Raw genomic sequence first — 23,479 nt, 5'->3', positions numbered from 1 at the left:
CATGTGTGCATGTGTGTGTGTGTTGATCCACTGTGACCTTTTCTTGTGTCAGGTGTGTTTGTGCAGAGGCAGAGAAATATTTCCCTCAAAGCTCCTTTTCCAAAACACTTCAAATTCACAAACATTTCTGTGCCGCTCCAGCTCTGACAGACAGCTGAAATCCGGTGTTTTGAATAAATTTCACATCTCACCATGTTCATATCCACTCATATGAGCAGGCCTTCTCATTAAGACTCAGCAGGTTATATGATGGTATTGCTAGAATCCCTGGAGCAAAATGAACAGGGACAGCTACACTGCTTAATGCAAGGTAGCCTAGCAACAGATAGTGGGATGGTGGTGGAAACATACCCTCATATTTATGTTTACATGAGAGAATGATTTGTCTGTCAGACTGATGGATCCTAATGTTCTCCTCTCCCCAGGGCTTTTCTTGTGCCGCACGCAGGCCTGACACTTACCCTGAAGGACAGGCACCACCTTCCCCAACACGCATGAATACTTAATACTGTTAGACTACATTTATGCAAAGAATGGAAATGGCACTAGACTGGAGAAGAGGGGGGTTAAAATGCATCAAAACATGACACAGTATGCATCACAAACATTGAGGGGGGCAAAGAGAATGACGGCAGACATAAGGAAAGACAGAGTAGCATATTGTTTCTTTTCTGTAGTTTTTTCTCTCTAACAGCATGCAAGTAATAACATTACATTTGAGTAGAAACCAGGAGTTTCATGTGCATGGCGAGCGTTGACAACTGACAATATAAACTCACGTCACTTCCAGCAAGTACAGAGCTATATGACTTGATAGAGTCTGTCTTTACTGTATGTCCAGCTCCCCCAGGGACAGACTACATCAACTCAATTAGCCTGGCACAGCCTGAGTATCAGCACCATAGATTAGATTTTACTCTGCCTTGTTTACCAGCATCCCACAGAATAATATCTATACAATTCTTGCCAACAGAAAAATGATGATAGTCAGTAGCAGCAGATATAGGCTTCTCCATGTGGTGTGGTGTGGAGTGAAAGGCTAGGAGAGATATAAAGAAGCCTTTGTCAGTATATAGGCATATCCCCGTTCATCCAGGGAACTTGTTTCCATAGTTACATCAATGTGGTTGAAGTGAGAAAATCAGGTATTCCAGCGAGTGATCTTTTACATGAGCTGTGTTCCTTTGCTATTGATTTTCATCCCACTCTGAAAAAGTCAACCCTCCACACAATATGCCTGAGATATTGTAAAAGTAATGAAAGGGTGAAACATGCTGGAAATGTAGCGAACAAGAGAAGAAAAAGACTCTCACATGTCAAGTCCAGGTTTTCAGGTGTTTGTGTGTGTGTGTGGGGGGGGGGGGGTTCGGGCAGAACTACAAACCACAGAACAGAACATGACCAAGGCTGAGACTAACAACCAATCATTGTCAGCAACACTGGCTGATGGCTGTGTTGTTAGCCACATGTCCATGTGTTACCAAGAAATCACCACAGCAGTGTGCTGCATGCTGTAATGCTGATGCCTCTGAGAAGAGAGTTAATCACTGCCGCGCGGTTAGCCACATGCTTGCCTCTTGCAGCGTGCTTGGTGTGTTCCAGGGGTTAGCAAAACACTGGCGTAACACATGATCGCTCTTTATGAGGCTGGGGCCTGCAAGAGGGAGAGGGGGCCCACAGACGATGCTAAAAAGACGGTAATGACAGCCATTCACTGCAATCCAATTATGCAAAAGGGAGTCTAAACAATTCCATCATCCCCTAAATTAGATTGTCCTAACGAGATAAAGGCACCAATTAATCCTGAATTAATTTCTACAGCTCATTTTCCCCAGAAAACACTCTAATATGCAAATTGCAGGGAGAGACAGAGAGGCATCTTTCTGCAGAGGTTTACACCACCTCTGCTCATTGGCTTCTCTTTCTCAATGAACTTATGAACCTGGACACATATTGTGGGGATGAAATGATGGAATGTAAGAAGTGCCATTGCGCCAATGCAGCTCAGGAGATATAAAAGTTAAATGCAGGCTTTTCTGAACTGAATGACATTGTTTCACTGGCATGAGGCTGTGTAATTCAATAAACTGGGAATAGTGTGGCAAATAAAATGATGGAGATCAAGCTAAAGTCAAAACAAAGCAAATATGTTTCAGCTGAGATATAGGCTTAGTCCATTCATATTTAATGGAATAAAATGATTTAAATATTTTAGATATTGTTGCACAATACTGTTTGTAGGTGGAAAAAGACAAAGCAATGACCTTTGACACATGAGCTTCTACCTCATGTGTTTCATAACGTCCACAACCTCCGATCCCATACCACCCACACGCAGGTGGGAAAGAAAAAGACGCAGGATGTAATTTTTTTTGATGATTTGACAGTATCCAATGAGAAGTAATGTGTCCTGTTGACTGCGTTCCAGATGACATGGACATGGATATCCTGTGCATCCTGTGTTTTCTACCTTGAACTGAGACTAACTTTCTCTCTCATTTTACATGCAAATAAAGCCAAAATCAAAGGCATTGTCTCAAAGTTATGCATATGGTGATTTTGTCAGAAGACTTTGCAGTTATTACATCAGGATTTTAGCTGAGCAGAAGCATGAAAAGGGCTTCAGAATATGAGCCAATATTTTGTCTTAATGGGCAGCTTTCTTCCATCTGAAAAAAGGAAGAGCACAATATGTAAATGAAAGCAGCTTTATAAGGAATTCAGCGTATTAAAGCACATCATATGCAAGTGCAGAGCAGAGAAACCAACAGTTGCAAAGAGTCAATGTTGGCTGATGCCAGGCAGAATGCAAATGCAACAAAATGACATCATCATCTTGTGACATCCAATTTTTTGAGCAATTCTCAGCTACTTTCCATTAAAAATGTCTGGCACCAAAGTTGTCTTTGTGCTAAACTGTCGAGTTTGGTTGAGCTACACTTAGTACCTACTTTGCAAAGGATAACGTAAACTAAAGAATAGGTGACAGATTTTTTTTTTACTTGCATGATTCAATAGAAGGAAATATAACTGTTTTTAAACAGAGTACTTTTTGTTAAATGTGAGGCAGGAAGTTGAGCTATCATTACAAAAATTGTAATGTCATGACTTTTTATACAAAGTTTTCAACTGTTGAAGTGAGAATAAATTTAAATAGTTAAGTTGTGAAACAATAAATACTTAAACATACGATCTTACTTTGGCTGCAAGGATTAAAACAGTGGTTAAGGTGGTCAATGGTTTTATAAGACAACATGTCTCATGCATTTCCTTAATATTTAGTAGCAAACATTGAGACAGAAGGCAAAATAACAGCTGCACCATTGATTGTATCAGTATCTGAATATGGTTGTTTTATCTCTCAGGGCACATGTACAACCAACTTTTTTATTCGAATCCAAGTCTATTTTGCTCGGAAAGTTTTGTTTGGGGAGACATGAATGCACCAAACAAATTCTGCTTCGGATCAAAGAAGTGGACTCGGTCCAACAACAAAAGCAGGTCTCGGTCAAGCATCAAGCAGACCAAATAAAGGAAGTGGACTACAAAAAAAAGTCACTTCCTGCATTTTGTGCTGTATTGCATTGTAGGTAAATACAGAGCGGTGGCGTTAAGGGTCCTCTGCCTCATTTGTTGTTCATACTGTTCATACACATTGTTGCAGTTAATTTCTGCAGTGTTCTTGCATATTTTGTCTTGCATAGGACAAAATAAAAACCCAAAACAGCAACGGTTTCATCTCCGTGTTGCAGATGGAGGAAACAGAGTTTTCTTCTTTACATGGGTCTTCTACTCCCTTTTGCTAAATACTAGTGCAGTGCCACCTTTGGTGAGAATGGGGATTTATATTTTTGTAAAGGTCTAATGGACTACTCTGATGTGAATGCGCCCTTAGTGTGTGTAGTCTTGTTTTGAAATCTTTTAAAACCTGTTTCTTATCTTTTTGTGATCTTTACGAAAATAGAATACAAGAACAAGAAGAAGAATAACAAGAAGTTATTTGAAAAAGAATCAAACTGCATTTTACATATAAGCATATTTCTAGTATCCAGTAACACGATTAGCATTGCAAAATGTGCTGCAATGAATTGTAAACAGTTGAACTGGGTACTGAAATGCACATTTATTTGATAAAAACAAAGTGTTGTACACAGAATCTTGTAAATATATCCTCATCAGCAAACAAAGCAATCAAAAATTTTTAAGATCATAATCATTATCATTTTGCATTCTTAATTGTCTTTCTGCCAGCTGTCTGGAGTTGTTATAATTGAATGATCTGCCACATTCCCTTGATAGAGTCTGAGATGTAGAGATTCAATAAAAATGCTTGTTCTGAGTTTTGATTCAAACTTACCTTGATGATGATATAATCTGAGCATAAATCTAAATAAAAATGCAGAAATGTCTCTTTAAGTCTATATTTGATCACAGCAGATGTCTTTATGAAGCTAGTTGGGGCCTTGAAGTGCAGTGTTTTATTGATCTGGTGTGAACCAGCACCACCTGTGCCTCCCCCAGTGATGACAGAAAACAACCAGGCTGTCAGTTGCCAGGCAATATTCACAACCACTGGCCCACATCAGCTAATTACCAGTAGAAATCACATATTGACATATGGGCCCATGCATATTGATCGGCCAGTGCTGCCACGTTCTAAATCAGCAAACGCTAATGAATCATTTCCCGTTTGGGAGAGAAGAAAAAAAAGCATCAGTCTTCTGTCTGACATCATACCTGCACTGCACAAAGCACATAACGTGAGTTACACACACATCAACCCAAACTCTCCCAAGACTGAAGCTCACACACACACACACTCTCTTCCTCCTTCCATGTGTGCCTCATCTCTCTGTCTGTCTCCCACCATCTCTCTCACCTCTGCCATCCCTCTCTGTGCTGCATGGCAGTTATTTTTCATAGCAGCGAGATGGTGGAGGCAGTAAATACCCCTCCCCTCAGACCTGCGGACCCAGAGTGACCCTGCAACCCTTCTGTCTCTGACGCTTCTCCCAAGGTCTCTCATTCCAAGGTCCCTGTGATGCAGCGCTCTGGTTGCAGCGTACACCCTGTAATTCACCGCCCTGCTAGATCACCTGCCAGCAGCTATTGATTTTTGTTTCCCCAATCTCCAAGAGAGAGGGAAAGAAAAGATTAAAAACACTTTGTCAGTTTGGTAGGGAATAAGAATTCTGCACAGGGGGATACCTGGGAGGGCACGGGGTCAAGGCTGAGATACTGTACGTCTTTATGGCTTTAACTATTTCCCCACCAAAAACATCTCTGTCTGCAGCTCTAAGCTTTGCTTTGTCTCACTTCCTCTGCCAAAACATTTCCATTTTTTTTCTGATGGATTACCCATTTGGCTTCTTTTGTACTAATGACGTAAATGTGTTTGAAATATACAAACACACAGAAAAAATGACTGAAGGCAGGACGTAGAGCCAAGTATTTACATGTGTTGCTGGTCTGACTGTTCTGAAACTCTTGTACTGAGACTTGCCAGTAATCAGACCACTAAAGTCCTCAGCCATTTCATGTTTTTATTGGATTTCTTTTTTTTTCCTTTTACAAAAACTGATACATTGCTTTATGGTTTGTTTTATTTCTCTTCTTTTAAACAAACACTGAATTGAATATGTGCAGAAAGCTCAAAACTATGAACCCAGTACTGCCTTGGTTCCCTAAAGTTGTTGAAAACACTCAAAGAAGTTAAAGTATAGGATCTTTGAAGGTTTTTTGTGTTTTCTTGCATCAGAATACTGGATTTCATGAGCTACAGGGCACAGTCTCTCATGACATCTGGCTTGCTTTAGTTCCTCCTACAAATGCTTGATCAGATTGAGAACTGGGAAGTTTGTAGGTCAGCGCGGCATCTTGGATCCTTTGTTTTGTATTTTTCCTAGCATTTCTGAGTGTCCTGCAAGGGGAGGGTACAGTCTGGAAGGATCACTGCCATGAGGATGTTGCTGTTGAACTGTGCAAATGTTCACGTGAGCATCATATAACAAAGTAGCATTCACATGAAAGACCTAACGTTTACAGGTTTAATTCCTTGATTTTCCTTTCTATTCAGCTGCCAAGTTAAAAAAAAAATGTTTTAACTGTGCATTTTAGCTAAACTTGACAATATGTGGATCACTGCCACCATCCTTCTTATCACTTTATAAGTGTGTTTCTGGATTTTAAAATTGCAACTAAATTCTCTTTAAAGCATGTTGAAGAAACTGTATGGGCTGCTAAAAAAAAGGCAAAAAGAAACGCCAGCTCTGGAAAACGTGTTTAAATTGAGGTAAAAAGAACAGCAATAGACATGTGACTCCACAGTAACAAAGACTTATTCAGAATATATTGTACCGCAGAATCTGTTCTCCTCGATTTTAGACACTATAAAGGTTTTTTTTTTTTAATTTTCTTTGCTACTGCCATCTTTCTCCACCACACTGTAGTTTATTTGTCTATTCTTCTCAACTCTCAGAGAGACAAACTACACTGATAACATGCCTCTGTCTTGGCTCTTAGCTTGGCAAAGGAAAAAGGAAATGACTACCTGCCTTTATTGCCTGAAATTAGATTAGTGCATGAAAGCATCAGATTGGTGTTCTGCATGTAAATGTCCGCAGTACTTGTGAGTTGAGTTTTAAACATCTCTGACTTTTGTTCCTTTTCGCCAAACAAGCAAGATGACGAATTGAGTTTTTCAGTTTCTCATTCTAGTCATCTGACAAAATCTACACATTCGCATAGACGCACACTCAAATACAGACATGCTAATGTGATGCCAATACATTACCCCATCAGATTGTGTTATGCATGGACGGCTCTTATCATTTCACCCCAACTTTCATCTCAACGTGGAGAATGTTTTTTCCTTGACATTAGGGTTTGGTAATGGTTTCTTTCAGGGCCACTCTATTTTCCTAAATAAAATATTCATTCACTGGCGAGGACAGTCTTAGAGGAAGTCTGTCTGAAATGTGAATTCATCGTTCCAGTAGATATTTCTTCAATATTTGATGGACCATCAGAGCTCTGTGTCTAATACTGTGCAGTTGTTCCAAATATTCATTTCCACTCGCTTCACTGTCTGCAGTTGTTAAATCTTTTTACAGTTCACAGCAACCACAGTGTAGGATCATTTATTACAAATATTTGGAGAAACTTTTAAACAAAAATCATCCTTCTTCATTTGGTGACAGTATTTGTTTTTTTCCTTTCAACAGGTTATCATGTTATAACTCCAATTTGTTGTGTGAAACCATCAGCAAGTGCACACTAAAGCAGCTTGATTGCATGCCAAGAGGAGGATAAAAGGCTTGGAGGTGGGTACAGTAATCCAAAGAGAGCGGGTGGTCTGCTTCAAGGCATATCATTTTATTCTCTCATGCATATTCACTTCTAAGCCTCTGAGTATGCAGATTAGTCTTGTTTGAACAGCAGACTCTCCAATCACATCCTACTTCTGGTTTTTCCTTTTTCTTCTGCTGCTCCTGCACCCCGCTGTGCATGAGTGCAGGCACAATGGATGTTATATGCGTGGATGTGTGTGTGTGTGTGTGTGTGTGTGTGTAAGTGTGTGTAGGGGGGGATTTTTTTTTTTTTTTTTTTTTTTTTGCTTGTTTGCAAGTTTGGGGGCAGGCGATTTTGAGCGTGCATACGTGAATGAAGTGTGCATGTGCATTTGTGTTGATGTGTGTAGTTATGTGTTTGCCAGACACATGGCTTTGTCTTGTCCTGGCACTGTGCTCGACTCACCAGATGTTCTCCTTTTTTATCATCCTCCACTTGCACCGTGTTCTTTGAGGTTTAGGGAATCTGTGTAGCTCACATTCAACTTGCTCTGTTGTTTTTCTGGTGTTTTGCACAAAAAACAATAAGCCCTTTAAAGGCTTTTTTGGGGGCAATTTTCACAGGAAAAAAAAATGGTGAAATCAAGGTTTTTCTCCTGTATAGCAGCTCATCGCCTGATTGTTTTGGCTTTTCTTTGTTGAAAAGAATAATATTCATGCAATAGAAAAACATAAGCTGTAATATTCCTTTGATTTTTTTTCTTCTGCTTGTTGAATGGTTGTTTGTTATAAATGCTAAAATATTATTTTTTTTCTACTCTGTATAATGCATATTGAAATATTAATATTTACACTATTCTATCAGGTAATCATTTTGCTATTTTTTTCTGTTACTGAGGATACTTTAAATGTGAAAGGAACTGAGAATAAAGCACTATAATCATAAATAATCTAAGGTTAAATTCACAATATTTTTGGATCTTTTAAACCAATTAGTACACAATGTGCAAATGATATTCTGGGTTCTATGAATCTTTACCAGTAAATGAAAGAAGAGGTTCCTGTGTATGTTGTAACTGCATATCCTTTGTTTCTCTGCTTCATGCTCTTGAAGCTGGTCCAGCCTTCAGCTCCTCTAAAACTTGCAAATTTTCTCATCTTCCTTTTCTGCACTCTCAAAAATAGAGGTACAAGATAAGGACATTTCTGTACCTATAGGTACATTTTAAAGAAATGTTCTCTCAAAAGTACAATACTGGTCTTTAAGAGACCAGAAGCACACCTTCAGAGTACGAAAAAGGGTTCAAAGTGACATAAAGTACAAATTTGTACCATTTCGACCATAAGGATACCTGCGGCATTGAAAAATGTAATGTTAATGGCTGTAATGTTACAAACTAGAGCAGAGTTGAGTGATGACAGTAGTACTACTTAACAGTCATTTACTACACCAGACAATGAAGGTCAGATGCTGCAAACTAAGTGTATGGCTGGTCAGTATTTTGAGTTTTTGAAGATTATTTCTAGATTAAAGATAAGATAATATTGCTAATTGGCATGGACCAGGCCTAATGCTGTGAAAACATAAAAAATATAACTTGTTAAGGTGAGGTTGAACTTGATAAGGTACAAAAATAGACAAGAACTGAAGGGTACAGAAATGTCTCTCAAAAGAGTACACCCCCAGCGACAAGCATTTGTACCTTTTTAGGTACAAGCTGGTACCTCTATTTTTGAGTGTGTGGATGCAGTGCGTTTTCATGCTGAAACATAGTAAGACTGGAAAAGGCTGTAGTTGGACTTAATTGTAATTTTTAGCTAGGTAGTCCATTCCTTTGTCTCACAGTTACCGCCAAAATTTGGTGTCATGGAATAAAATTCCATGTAAGAGTTGAGTTTTAATCCAAAGGTACAGCTTTCACCTTTAATGCGAGACTAATATGTGTGTCTTAGGGTGGTGGGTATACTGTATAACTTTAGCCTTCATACAAGTTCTTTGCAAACCACACAGCAGCAGTAATCTGATGATCTTCACTATGACATCATGTCTAATGTGTGCAACTATACAATGAAGATACTTGCTGAATTATTGCAGGATGGACAGAGGAACCTGGAATCTGATCATCACATTAGTGTGACGCAAGCTGAATGACTGAAAGTAATGTTTTTGTTCCACTACTGTACATAAATTGTCATCTTCACCCGTTTGCAGATCACTTGGAATTGTAATTCCATCTTTTTTTCCTTCCATGCTTTGTCTCTCTGCATTCTGGTATGAACTGGAACACGAATATTACAGAAAATGTTCCACAAGTTGTTTTCAGCTTGCTGAGTAGTATCCACCTTGTTTTTGGTTTTTTTTTGTTTGTTTGTTTTTTAATTCATAAGATGATACAAGCACAACACTGATCAATACGCAAGTCCATACTCTGCTCCTACAGGATTATGTTATATTCCCACTATACATATACTGCTACACAGTGAATGGTATCTCCACAATCCTTTCACATCAGTCATCATTTATCTGGAATGACCGCAAATTACACAGTGCTGGGCTTTTGAGCCAGCTGCTAGAGCTCTGCTACAAAGTGCTTTGAAGATGTTTCATCTATCATAATTGCCAATTAGGTAGCAAGGTTAACTATTGACTATTGACAGTTAACCATACAATGTATGTACGTATTGCAAAACCCTGATAAATACGTAGGTTACATGTTCACCTCTGTCTGTGCTTGGTTTATTTAATTTGTCTCCTGATCTTTCATACAAACCAGGTGATCATCTGATGAACTGATCAACTTCTTGCCTGCTGAACATTTCTCTACTTTTCATTATAAGCACTGTGAGTGTGAAACTATATGTTTCTAAGATTATGCTAAAGTTATACATGCATGTGATGAAATTTGTAGCTCTTTCACCCAGAGAGTTCAGGGTTGCACATTGTTTGGAAGGAATGCAGCATTTTGCGCAAAGACTTTTCACCAGAGCAGGGAAGATTGTGGGCTAGGTATAACTGTTCCCATTGTTGTATATTTACATTTACCTGCTGTTTTTGGTGTTCATATGCGCCTGATTGAGAAGCAGGACTGAAGTGTCACTAATGAAAATCATTGCAATACATTGCAGTCACACCCCCGTTGAATTTAATCAAGCTGTCACCTGGTCAGTGCCACAACCCACTAAACACACACAAACACATCAACAGACACACTCCCATCAAAGAACACAGAGAGCTGTCAAATAAAGCAACACTTGTAATTATGGGCGGGGGCGAAATTCAGATTTATTTATTCTAAAATGAAGCCTGCCGATCGACAGAGGGACAGCTCTCCTCCATCTGTCATCGTTGAAGCCACACGCATCTGACACAGGGATTCATTCGTCTTGTCGTCTTTGACAGTCGGATTTTCCCGGCGCACTCCCACCAAGAGTCGCACGGGATTTTTGGAGGCAGTCTAAAAGAGAAAACACTCTGTGACAAGCAGTAGGCTCTTTATGAATGCAAATGAGTCTGGGAAAATTCACAGAACAGCTAGCAGGCTCTGAGGCTCAGGCATCCGTCACATCTCCCCCCACCAGGCACAACCCACGCTTTGCCAAGAGGTCCAAGAGCTTACAGGGGCCCTACAGCAAAAGCAAAGACACTCATGGAAATCTTTTAGCTGACACACGCAGTGAACGCCACCGGTGACTTTTATTTTCATGAAAATGATAAGCTTACTGTTTTTACATGCCATGCACAGAATGGCTGCTGGGCTTTTGGTTTTATTATAAACCATTCATCTCCACATCCCTCTCTGTGTGTTTGAGGATGCGTCACTTGTATCACTTGACATTTGGCTCCCCTTTTATCCTGTTCCAAGGATAGTAAGTCAAATGCAATGTGACAGGTAAACCCCTTTATATCAGTCATCCTTCACCCTGACCCAACCTCAGCTGCTCAAAGATACAACCGCCTCCACCACGCCAAAAAGATCAATAAAAGTAGTGCTCAAAAGTTTGCCAACCGTCGTGCATACAATTAAAACTATCTAGAGCTTAATTAAACCAAGTACAGAAAAAAAATCTACACATATTTAATGGGGAAAATCATATAGAATTTGATATAAATGAATGTTACAGATGCACTACAGATCCAGGACACATTTTTTATGTGATTACGGCAAATTCAACATCGATCCTGCACCTTACCCGAGCTCCTTCCAGCCAACAGCAGTCTCATTGTGACTTTCAGTGGGTCTTTTCTCTCACTCTGCCTTTTTCCATAGTTGTTTTCATCTTTTCCTCCATTGTCGTCGTATGTTTCTTAACTGAATCAGCTCTGATGCCAGTTCAAAATGGTTGGTGTGTTTATACCTGCTAGCTAGTGTGTAGCACAAGCTAAACTCAACTGCAAAGTTGTGTGGAACCCTGGACGAAAAAGTTGTAACGAGTGGATTCTTAGTCTGAGGGTGCTGCTAGGCAGTAATGGCTCCTAAAATGCACATAATAGATGTGACACTTTTTTTTTTATGGTAAAAAAAAATGTTATGTATCATAGAAGTATGGCACCCTCTAGAATAAGGAAATATATTAAGAGAATTAAGAAATGCCTGACAGAAAGTTGCACTTGCACCCTCTTTTCTCTGACCTTCATTGCATTGTGTAAGTTTGTTGTGTTAACAAAAACTATTTCTGACTCCAACAATCCTTAAAAAAAAAAAAAAGGAAATTTAATGCCTTGAAATGTTTACTTAAAGATCCTAGATACTCTTTTTTTTTTTTTTTTTTTTTTTTTTTTTTTTAAAGAATGCACAGTTTTATTGACCTAACGTCAGTCTCCAACAATATTCATCTCATTGTGTGCTGTCAACTTATCGGAAAATAAGATAACGTGAACGGACAAAGGCTGATATATATTGGTTGTGTCATGGTTGCATCACATAGACCTTGCCCTGAAACCAGTGAGATTAATTTACATTTGATTTGGTATGTCATGAAAGAATTTTGTTGGACCATGTCTGCACAGCCTACTTTGCTGTTTCATTGGCAATACAGCCTAAATAAATTACTTAAACCAACAGACGTCAACCATAGGAGCCAAATGTCTAACTGCAATTCACCTTGTCCCGTTTACAAGGGTGCTGTATCATTACATGGGCAGGTAATATGTGTATATAAGGGGAAGATGTTGCTGGGTGTTTGGCCCAGAAGGCCAAAAGTTTTTTGACTTCAGTAATGCAGGTTTATACGATTTGTTTGGCCCAAAGTTACTCATATGCACAATCAACGGAATAAATGATTACTGAACCTGCATATAAAAGAATCAAAGTGGGCATTGCTATTAGAGACAGTGTATGGCGAAGAGGTGCGTCAACCTACTCCTGGGTCAAACACTCCCAGTAGCACATTAATAGACTTAGATCCTTTAACATCAACTATCAGCCACCTGCCAAATTAATAGCATTAACACTGTTATTGATATGAGCCTAGATTTAACAAGAGGTGCATCCCTATTTTTAAACCACATGCTTATAAAAGAAAACATGCTACAGAAATTTTAGATTTTGGATGGTTTATGCAATAAATGGGAATTTGGTTGAGGATAAAACCAAAAAAATCTTTCCCATAATTATTGTTAAATATTAGTTTGATGCAAAACTGGATGGAAATAAATTGTGTGGCATTGCAGAAGCTTATGGAAACAATGCCACAGTGATTGAGTATCATGGTTGAAGCTAAAATCATTCTAACCAGAAATTAGAAGTGTGACATTTTATTTTGGTAGTTACTATTTCCTTTTTTTTTTTTTTTTTTTCCTTTTCCTTTTGTCGCCCTGGTAGTGCATTTCCAGTGAATTACCTGTAATGTAATGGTATGCTATGCTGCTGGAGATGTAATTAGATCAAATAATAGAATTTTAGCTGCTCTGCAGACTTTGTTTTCAACTTATGGTTGTTTTGAGGATTTCCTTTACATGAGGTTAATCTGGGGCACTAGGAAACTGGAACTGGGTGGGCATTTAATTCAAATGTGGTTCAGAGGAGGATGGTCAGCTGCAGCAGAGCGAGGGCTTTGAAATGCTGACTCGGCTCCTGTCGCTTAATCTATTTGAGGCGTGATTAAAGTTTAATTCGTGCCCATCTCCTAATGCTAGCCAGTGTGTGTGCACCTCAGCAGTTGATTCGGTGAGTAGTTTCAGGCTGATCCCAGGTATTTTTTCTCTGTCCCGGCCTCACTTTATTCATGCCTGAGGGACGCCAGGAGCTGCAAACAACTGAATTTTTCATCAAGGTTACTTCCTGGAGAGATGTACCAGGCAGTTGCAGCTTTCTCCCTCGGCCTGTTCCTTCCTCATACATAACTTACCCTGCTGTGACCTGCAGCTCTCTCTGGGAGGAGCTATTTGACCCTGGTCCAGAGTTGAGAATATGGACTGTGGAGTGTTTTGTGAAGCTAAAAATGTCCTGGTTTGCCTGACATATAAATAAAGCTTTGTTCACTGAATAAATCATAATCTATCCTATATAAAGAGTTTGACCCACATTAACATCCTGTTGGGAAAATAGGCTAAATAAGATTTGTTTTTTATTTTTTTTAAAAACTCATTATATTTATATTTTGCTAATTTGTTTACGAGGTGTTTACTATTAATGTTCAACAACTACAGCATCATAAAAGGTGCACAATGGTTTTTTTATTTATCGTGGTTTCAAGTCGGTCTAATTCTTGGTACATTTTGTCTTCCTCTGCGTTTATCAGAGCAGCCTCACTGGATGATGGTAAACACAACACAACTCAACTATTTCAACTAGTTAACATTTCTGTTGGGAATACCCACATGCACATCCACATTTACATTTTTATTCTCAGAAAAACAACTCAGAAACTTCTGAGGAAAAACATGTACTATTTATAGGAATATTTTCACATCAAAATTCATTTGCAATTATAATCAAATCCTGTTTTTATTTATTTATTTTTTTATCAGAATATCAATGCTTGAGCAGCATGTTTGGTTTTAATGGAGGCAAAAGCTGCAATGTATGAAGATTTTTTTTCCTCCCTCTCTTCATCATTAAGGCTGCAAATACAGCTTTATGTGAAATAACAGTAATCAGAGTTATAAACAAGTTCTTATTTATTCTGTTCAGAGTTTACTTTCCCAACAAAATCCAGGCAGTAAGGTCATTTCTGTTTATTGGCTTACAGTGGAATAAATTTGAATTTAAAGTGAAAACAATGAGCTCTTTATATCATATTTCAAACTAATCAATGCTACTTGGATTTTTAAATCAGGATTAAGAAGTTTGAGAAGATGTGGGAGACATTTACACTGGCTGTGAACCAACACAAAATAAGTTTGGGGGGTTTTGTTGTTGTTTTTTGTTTTTTTTAAGCTGAATGATTGGGTAAAATATGTGGGCTTGATCACTTTTTTATGAATGCATTTTCACTTTGACGTACACATTTATAGCCAAGGCACCATCACCTTTATCAGATACAGAAGACAAAAATGATCCCTTCTCACATTATGACCCTGCTAAGCAGAAATAAGATCAAGCAGAATGGCTGTTGAACTGCAGACTTCCATTTCAGGACTGTGCTGTGCAGTCTTGCAACTCTTGAGTGTCAGACATTATCTCTTCCACTACCCTCAACCTCACCCTGCCCCTTGCGACAATTACTAGCCTACCTCCCTATTCAGCAGGTAATGAGAAAACTGACTGATCGATTTCTGTCCGACCGGTGTAAAAACACACATACCAGCCTCTGAAGCCCAGAACAGCTCTGTGTCCACATTATGACTTAGATTTTCAGTGTTAATGACACAGGATTAAATTATTCGTGCAGTTAGTGCTGCCAGTCATAATCAATTTGTTTGTTGATTACTCAACCAATGAAATTCTCACCATTAAGTGTGAGAAATGCACTTAGAAAAACCCCACGATTCCCACAAAGGCAACTGATGCTTGTGTTGACAAACACATGAAATCGTTCTTTAGGAAAATCTGGACATATTAACATTTGAGCGGGAGGGAAGCTGTGGAATTTTGGCATTTTGCTTAAATCAAAATATTCTGCATATTAAGCATTTAGCATAATTTTCCTGTTGCACTGGTGGGTATTTAATAAAGAAAAGAATATAAATTGCCCACAGTCTTTAACTCATATAGCTCATTCCTACATTACCCAGAATGACATTGAATCGCCTATGCTACCAAGTGTTTGGAATTAAAGTAGTGAGTATGTTTGGTGCTAGATGCATTACAAAGTTCAAACCAGGCTGCCTGTGACCCATTTAAATATATTTATATCTACTATGGTAACAAAAGGAAAAAAAAATACAGAAAGATTTATTTGCTAATAAAATACATAAACATGACTGACATTTAACCTCTGACGCAGTCGTAACATATCTGTCGATTACTGAATGCTTAAAAAAAGCTATAAAAAAACTATACTGAGTCAGATATTATTTCCTAGAGTCATAACCAGACACGGAGAAGCTGCATTTAGCTATTAAGCTCCACATGTCTGGAACAGACTCCCAGAAATCCTCAAATCAGCTCGGTTTATTTAAAACTCGGTTTATTTAAGTCAAAAGACCCACCTATTTAAATAGCTTATATTTAAAAGTCCAAGCTCAGTGTGCTTTCAAGCTTGCTTTTTAAAACTGTATCATGTTTTAATCGTGTTTTGTTTAATCTAATTGTTGTTTTTCTTTATTTTTTCTTTTAAATTGAGCTTCTTATTTTCTGAAGTGTCTGCAAAGTGACTCACCCTGGTGTCCAGTTCTACTATACAAACAAACTGGCCTTGCCAAGCTCAAAACATTTATAGCATCTTGTAACTTGATCATTTTATCTCTCAGTTGAAGTCTCCTAGCCACTAGGCAACCCCACCCACACACACACAAACACACAGACACAAATACACACACCGCCCCATTTTCTTTGAAACAACTAAATTAATGCCATTGCCTGTACTCATTAACATTTACCACATTCCAAGTGAAAAAAAAAGAAAAAAATGTATGTATGGGCGTACTATGTACATGTGTATGCATATACTACACACAAACACACACACACACACACACACACACACACACACACACACACACACACACACACACATATATATATATATATATATATATATATATATATATATATATATATATATATATAAATATATATATATATATGTATGTATATATATATATATGTATGTATATATATATATATGTATGTATATATATATATATGTATGTATATATATATATATGTATGTATATATATATATATGTGTGTGTGTGTGTGTGTGTGTTTGTGTGTAGTATATACATACACATGTACATAGTACGCCCACCATTTATTTATCTTTTCTTACATGCAAGGACAGAATGAATGGTTTTGTTTGACGTTGGTGCCACTCTTTTCACTTTACATGAAACCCAGTATGTTTTGGCACCGTTTGAAGACTCTGCAGCCTCACAACCTGGTTTACTTTCTCAGAACAGTTGACAGAAATGCAGTTGATCTGCATCTTGTGCTAAAATATTTTCTAAAATCCCTCATCAAATATGTTGGACAGTTAAATGGAAATGTGGCTGCCGTCAGCAATTCAAGCGTATAATGGAGCAGCCAATGTATATTGCAGCACTTAGCTTTGGACAGGGAGGGGATACTACTAACCTCACACCCAGCTGTATGTCAGATGAAACATTTTCTCAGATACTCCCCTCCCCCCTCCCCAACACCTGTAAAAAGACTTTGATACATAAACAAAGGAATTTTTTTTATATTTAATATTAAGTTTAGTAGTTTTCTTTTTCATTTAACCCCATCAAGGAATTCATATTAGTCACAAAAGCTGTGTGTATTTCGTAAGAACCACTGTGTGCCTGTGTTACAACTACAGGTTTATGAAATGCTTTCTACAAAATGCAGCCTGTTTCAATAAATTCATCTTGATTTATTATTCCTTTGACTGATTACACGGATGTAAATATTCAGCAGGAAAATATATAGTCTGGGTGACAGAGTGTCTTTTCCAAGCACCAACATGCTGTCCTGTTGGGTCAGAGCTCCACTGCCACTCACAGTTATTTATTAGGCAACATATTCACTCTCTATCCATCACTGCATTGCCGCCCAGTCCGGTCACATCTCTTAATGTTTATTACAGTGTCCCACCTTGCCCAGGAGGATGATTGACGTTTTCAGAGAGGACCGAGGTGGGACTTGCGCGCTCTTTCTTCTCCAATCGTGGCTCGAGGGGCGGAGGCTTTTCCATCCATACTCTGATTATGAGTCAGTTACCAGACATAAGCGAAACAATAACTGTTGGTGGCTACTTTGCACAAATCCTTCACAGGCAAGTTGACTCTTTAGCGCGTTTTGGCGCATCAAGCTCTCGATTATATAGGAGGTTTTTATAGGAGGAGCCCAACGCGCTCCACTTTTAATCAGATTAGGAGGCTTTAATGTTCAATCCTGTTTTTCTTCTTCCCTACAGTAGCGGTGCAGGAGTGGCCAAAGCCAAAAGCAGCGATTCAGATCAGATTTCACCTCAACCAGCTGGGAGAGAGACCGAGAGAGAGAGAGAGAGAAAGAGAGCAGAGAGAGGGTTTGTCAGTCTCCCTCCTCCCAAATCCAGAAAAGCTTACCAAGGAAAAAGGAGGAGTGTCGGAGCTGAGAGAGACGCGAGGAATCCAGAGGAATTTCCGAGGATATTTGCTCTTCTTTTCTCCCTCCCATTGATATCAGAATTTAAAAGTTGGAGGGGAGGCAGCAGGGACCCTGGTCAAGGATGGACGAGCAGCCTCGGTTGATGCACTCCCACGGGGTAGGCATGGCAGGACACCCCGGCCTGGCGCAGCATATGCAGGATGGCACGGCAGGGACGGACGGAGAGGGAAGAAAGCAGGACATCGGAGACATATTACAGCAAATAATGACCATCACAGACCAAAGCTTAGACGAAGCACAGGCGAGGTGAGACTAAACATGAACAGCTGGGATATTTCTCGGAAAGAGGAAAGATTGAGTGTGAAGATGGTTTGTAGAAAGACTGCCTCTAAATGAAAGCAATAACGCCCACTGAAGTAGCGTGACGGCGCGAAAGACCTTTAAAAAGAGCCGAGAAACTTGTCACAATTCAGATTTGATGTTCTGTAGCAACTTTTGTGGGAATATTTTGATCCCTATTTTTAATTAATGAGCGATTATTGCAGATTAAGAAAAGCCCTTTTTTTTGGCTGTGGACCTCTTGGCACCTCTGTTAAACTGACACTCTTTCCTTGTTACAAAGGAGCTTAACGTCGTAATCCTGTGACACAATAACATGATACAGATCCTATCCTATAGTTTGCACTCAGCATTATTATTAATAATGAGACGACATTTTAACAAAACAAGCAGTGGTGTAACTGGGTGCGTTTTGTTGCATAAGGTTTAGTAATAGAAATATAAATGAGTTTTCCATATAAAGTTTCAATCTGCATGTAATAAGAAATAACATGATTCATCGATTATTACAATACTTTCCTGTTCTTTGTTTAGTAATTTTATGACAGTGCATGACAGAAACATTTCAGCCAGATCCAGTCCTCTAAGTAGCCTATAGCTTTTTGTTCTGCTTTTCCACTTGTTTGAATATTGATTTGGAAAGTGGTGTCTTGTCCTCTTTTCAGGAAACATGCACTCAACTGCCACAGAATGAAACCTGCTCTCTTTAACGTCTTATGTGAGATAAAGGAGAAAACAGGTAAGCACCCACACTGATGAGAATGATTTAGATACTTTTTTAAATAGGATAGAAAAGCCTTCCTTTAGACAACCGCAGCATGGAAATGTAGATTTATAAGCACAAAGCAGAGGAGATGAAAGCCTAAACGCAAGCTACTGTTGATGAATTTATCACATATTTCCACATGTACTGCGATGACTGAGGTTTCTGTAATTGGACAGCAGCATTTTCATTTGGGTTTCTTACTCTTCCATATCTGTTTGATGGTGTGTGCTAAGTGAGCTGTTTTACATGCAAAGGCAGGTCAGAAGGATTTTCTGTTTATGTTCGCAACGAGGGTTAAAGTCATGAAAAGGAATGTGTGAATTATTACTCGCACTTAACAACAGATTAAAAGAAGAGCAGCTTGCATGATGAAAGCCTGCGGATATTCTCTGAGGGATGTGGCAGGGCGCTGCTTTTCAAGAGAGGAAATAAAAACAAAATATCCAATATGGCCTTATCTGGGAACACAACTTTGAAGCTGTCTGCGAGGTTATTGAGGGAACCTTGTCAGCTTGTCTGCTGCATTGTCGCATCACAGCCACGTGAGACGGCAGAGAATAAACATGGGGACTGAGAGGTATAGAAGCAATACAATTTTCATTGATATAACATGAAGTGTTCTCTCCTGACATTGCACTTGCATGAGTCAGAGTTTGGCACAGGTCTCTCCAAAAACAGGAGAAAGAACATGTAGACACTTAAGATTTTCATCAGATTTACAAAGAGAGCAGCTCATGTGGAGGAAGCTAGAAGAGGTTGGGGCCCTGCTTCTAAATGGCAAGGCTTAAAAAAAAAAAAAAAAGTGAAAGAGTAATGCCTGGTTCTTTGTAAACTGTCTGGCGTCTCCCTGGGTTCAACCAGAGTTCGTTTCCAAAAAGAAGAACAAAGTGACTTGGACCTTTTCCTGGCTTTTCCCCCTGCCTCTCCTCTCTTCCCACCGTTCTTGGCAACCAGAATTGCACAGAGCTTCTGACGAGTGAGAGGCTCCCCTCAGACTGCAAATTATCCTCCCCTCTGTTTAGTACCAAGTTTGGAAATGAACATGTTTCACCACAGTTTGAATTTTCTCTTTTGCTCATGTATTGAACTAATTATTTGAACTCTCTTTCTTTTTTTGTCCTAGCTGAAAAACATTCCCCAAACCTCAAAATAGAAAGCTCTAAATATCAGAAAGGAGTTAAACGGTAGGAATAGCGTAAACACCCTCCCCTCCCAAATAAACTAAAAAAAAAAAAAAAAGGAAAAAATCTCTCCTGTCTACATTTAAAGAGCTGAGCTGCAGCTCATCTTCACCCATAGGAGGGTTTGTGCAGACGAAACTGAAAATCCTTTCACTGCAGTGACAGAGAAAATGACTCAAAGCTTCACCATGGCATTTACAGCCAAATGTGCTGAGTGCAGTGTATGCGAGCGGAGTACAGCCTGTAATTTGTCAGGACTTTTTTATATTCTTTATAAAGAGTCAGCTTCTCCTTGCTTTTTACATTGTTGCAGTCAGAGTGTTTCTGAGAGGAGATGCGAGCGGGAGGAGATGAGTACAGCAGCTCAGATTTGAAGCGCCTCGACCTTTTAGTGAAAGACACGAAGCATTCCTCTACATCAGTTATTGTTTGCCGCATGTAGTTATTCACGTGTGAGCTGCGTGCACCTCTTCTGCGTGGTATATCAGTGGTGTGAGTGTTGACAGCAGCAATATGGGTCATTGCCGCAGTGAGGTGTCCATTGGCAGGCAGCTGACAAACAAGGCTGGAGCGCATGCCAATAGCGGACAGAGCAGGCCTTAACTGATGACCCCACACCACCCCTCTCCCTGTTTATTTGTGCTGGGGTCGTTCCCATGTCACTGCGTTAGGAGTATTTAGCAAGCTTAAACAAGCTCAGGTTCACACTCTGGCTTATGGAAAACCAACGACAAGGTCTTGTGTTACCGCTTAGAGACGTTCCTTTTGGCGGCCGAGGTAGTATTTCACAGAGACGTTTGCCCCGTCTCCCGGCCTCCCTCGACTTTTTTTTTTTTTAAAGCTATCATCATTGTTGCTACAGTTCCGGAGAGCACTTAGAATTTGTTTTCCTGCGCTTGCTTCACATCCTGTGAACAGAACTGGAGAGTGTCTTTGTTTGTGTGGAACCATTACGGCGAAGGAAGCTGGCACGTACAGGTTGACTAAGTAAGAGAAGCCAGACACCAAGTCAGTGTTTCTGGGTGTCAGATTTCAGGCCTGCTAACTGCCGCCCCCCCCCACCCTACCAAGTCCTCTCTCCCTGTATCTCTCCATCTGCGGGCCTGTGACTGTTTCATCAGGCCACTCTGTGTCAGCAGCCTCACATTACTTCCATGCAGACTCAGGTCAGATGGAGAGCTCCTGCATGACTAATATGATCAGACGGATAATGCATTACACCGCTTGAACTTATCAAAGCAGGAGACCTGCTGAATAAGTCCATCCTGCTAACTGCAGCCCCTATCCTCAAGCCTGAGCTGCTAATGAGACACATTGGAGATATTTAGAGTGATGCTGGTCAGGGTTTCTGCCAGAACTCACGAACACAAGGGAAAATGTTCCGCTTTTACTGATTTTCCTGTTATTTGTTACACAGCAACTAACCTTTGTGTTTGATCATAAATAAAAATAAAAAAAATTAAAAAGAAAAAAGAAGAAAAAACATGCTGAGCAGAGATAAGTATATTAGCAGCAAATCATCTCATTTCAGGAGCTAAAAAAAAAGAAGAAAAGAAATGCAATTTCTTATTTTATTAATGAGCCAAATCATGAACTGATTTCAAGAAGTAGGACGAAATTGAATATGAAGTATTTAATATGATGAATAGTCTGATAACTAACTGATAAATTAATCTGATGATTGTCTCTGTAAGCTTTAAATGGACCTGCAGGTGCATGGTGATAATGTTGAACTGCTAGCACTTCCTGTAACATCAACATTAAATGATGATGGAGTTACTCGTGGAGTTCCCATACAGCAGTGGATAAACTGGTCACTATGGCTCCCAGTGCTGCTGTTTTTCAGTATTTAATTGACATGGCTGTCCACGATGAGTTCAGGGGTTAGTGTTGCCTCTCTTTGTTACTCTCTTCTCATCTCCAGTGACAGATGGAGGCATTAGTCTCCAATGTGGTGCTGTCCTGAAACTAATGGCTATGTCCTTGGTTTCCCCGTGCTAGCTGGGAGACTGTATATCTGTCCCCGGCATGGAAGTGCAGAAGCAGCAGTTTACCCCCCCCTTCCTCGTTCCCCCCTTCCTCCTCTCCATGTTTTAGTTTCCACAGAAATAAGATCGAACAGGACTCTTTCTGTTCTCTCATAAATAACTTCAAATAAATAACTTCAGAATGAATGGGAACTTTCCTGAGGAAAGCGGGTTTAGATTTGCGAGTTTATAAGAAACTCTTCCTCCACTTACCCGAAATGGTAATCCGAGTAAATTATTATCGTAAACATGCAATGTGTTATTTTCACTGGGGTGCGCACATTGTAAGATAATCTTTGTCTTTAAAAAGAGTTGTAAAAAAAATAAATAAAAGGGAGCTCGGTCACAGATTGCTCTTTAATATCCAGATGCATAGCAGTTCACTTCAGAAGCAGCATCAAGTATTTCTGCTGTTCCCTGTCCTCTGATATAAACTCACTTGCAATTAGGACAGCTAATATATTATGCAAATGTTGACTGGCTTAATTGAGACATGTTAATCATGTTTTAAGAGGCTAATTACAGCCCTGTATATCTGAGGTGGGAGTAGTAATTAGCCGTGATAACAGATCTGGCTGTAGTATGGTCGTATTCTGTGTGGCGACATATGACAAGCGAGTGTGTGTGCGTGTGTGTGTGTGTGCATTTGCAAAAGCATAGGTAAGTAGTGAAGCATAGTCTTCGTGAGATATTCAACAGTTTGACCCAAATAAAACCACTTTTCTTGCATTTAATTTCCGTTTAGCTTCTTTACATGCATGCAAGTAAGTGTGAGTGCAGGAATGTTTCAGTTAAGGCTTTTCTCTGCATGCTTTTTTTTTTCTTTTAAATGTAACCCTCAAGGAAATTTAGAAAGAGAGAGGGTCAAAATATATCTTCGTACCTATTCAAGCAAGATATTAAGTCGTTGCATCAATATGGTGTGTTTCCTGCAGTTTTAGATCTGGTTATCTGATGCAGCAGTACTGACCATTCTAAATGCTGGGCTTTTATACATGACTGTGTTCTTAGTTTTCTGACAGAGATCATATTCACATCCATTATGCTAAGAATGCCTTCCCACTTATCGATATAAAATTGCTTTAGAGAGGAAATTTGCTCTATGGCAGAGCGGAGTTTCTTTTTTTATCAGATGTTTGTCTCTCGAGCAGCTTTTAGTGTCTACAAAACAGCTCCGGTGACATTATTGCCGTAGCAATTG

General features: G+C 39.3%; 1 protein-coding gene across 4 annotated transcripts in view; it reads left to right on the top strand.

Moving 5' to 3' along the window:
* Window positions 1–17,822: 17,822 nt before the first annotated feature.
* pbx1a (pre-B-cell leukemia homeobox 1a) overlaps window positions 17,823–23,479 on the top strand; it is a 48,339-nt gene continuing 42,682 nt past the window's right edge. For 2 of the 4 annotated variants that reach the window (XR_013771367.1, XM_079243340.1), the window contains exons 1-2: window positions 17,826–18,271; window positions 18,970–19,043. Coding sequence is in view for 3 of the 4 variants with exons in the window: in XM_079243340.1 (XP_079099466.1) it covers window positions 18,087–18,271; window positions 18,970–19,043 (259 nt within the window). In the remaining variant the exon portion in view is untranslated. Of the gene's footprint in view, window positions 18,272–18,969; window positions 19,044–23,479 lie in introns of all 4 variants that reach the window. The other 2 variants (XM_079243339.1, XM_079243341.1) reach the window with 2 other exon arrangements.

This window comes from Telmatherina bonti (genome assembly GCF_933228915.1).
Source record: "Telmatherina bonti genome assembly, chromosome: 7".
Taxonomy (NCBI): Eukaryota; Metazoa; Chordata; class Actinopteri; order Atheriniformes; family Telmatherinidae; genus Telmatherina; species Telmatherina bonti.
Note: the sequence above shows the minus strand (reverse complement) of the source record. Positions and strands in the feature narration are given on the sequence as shown.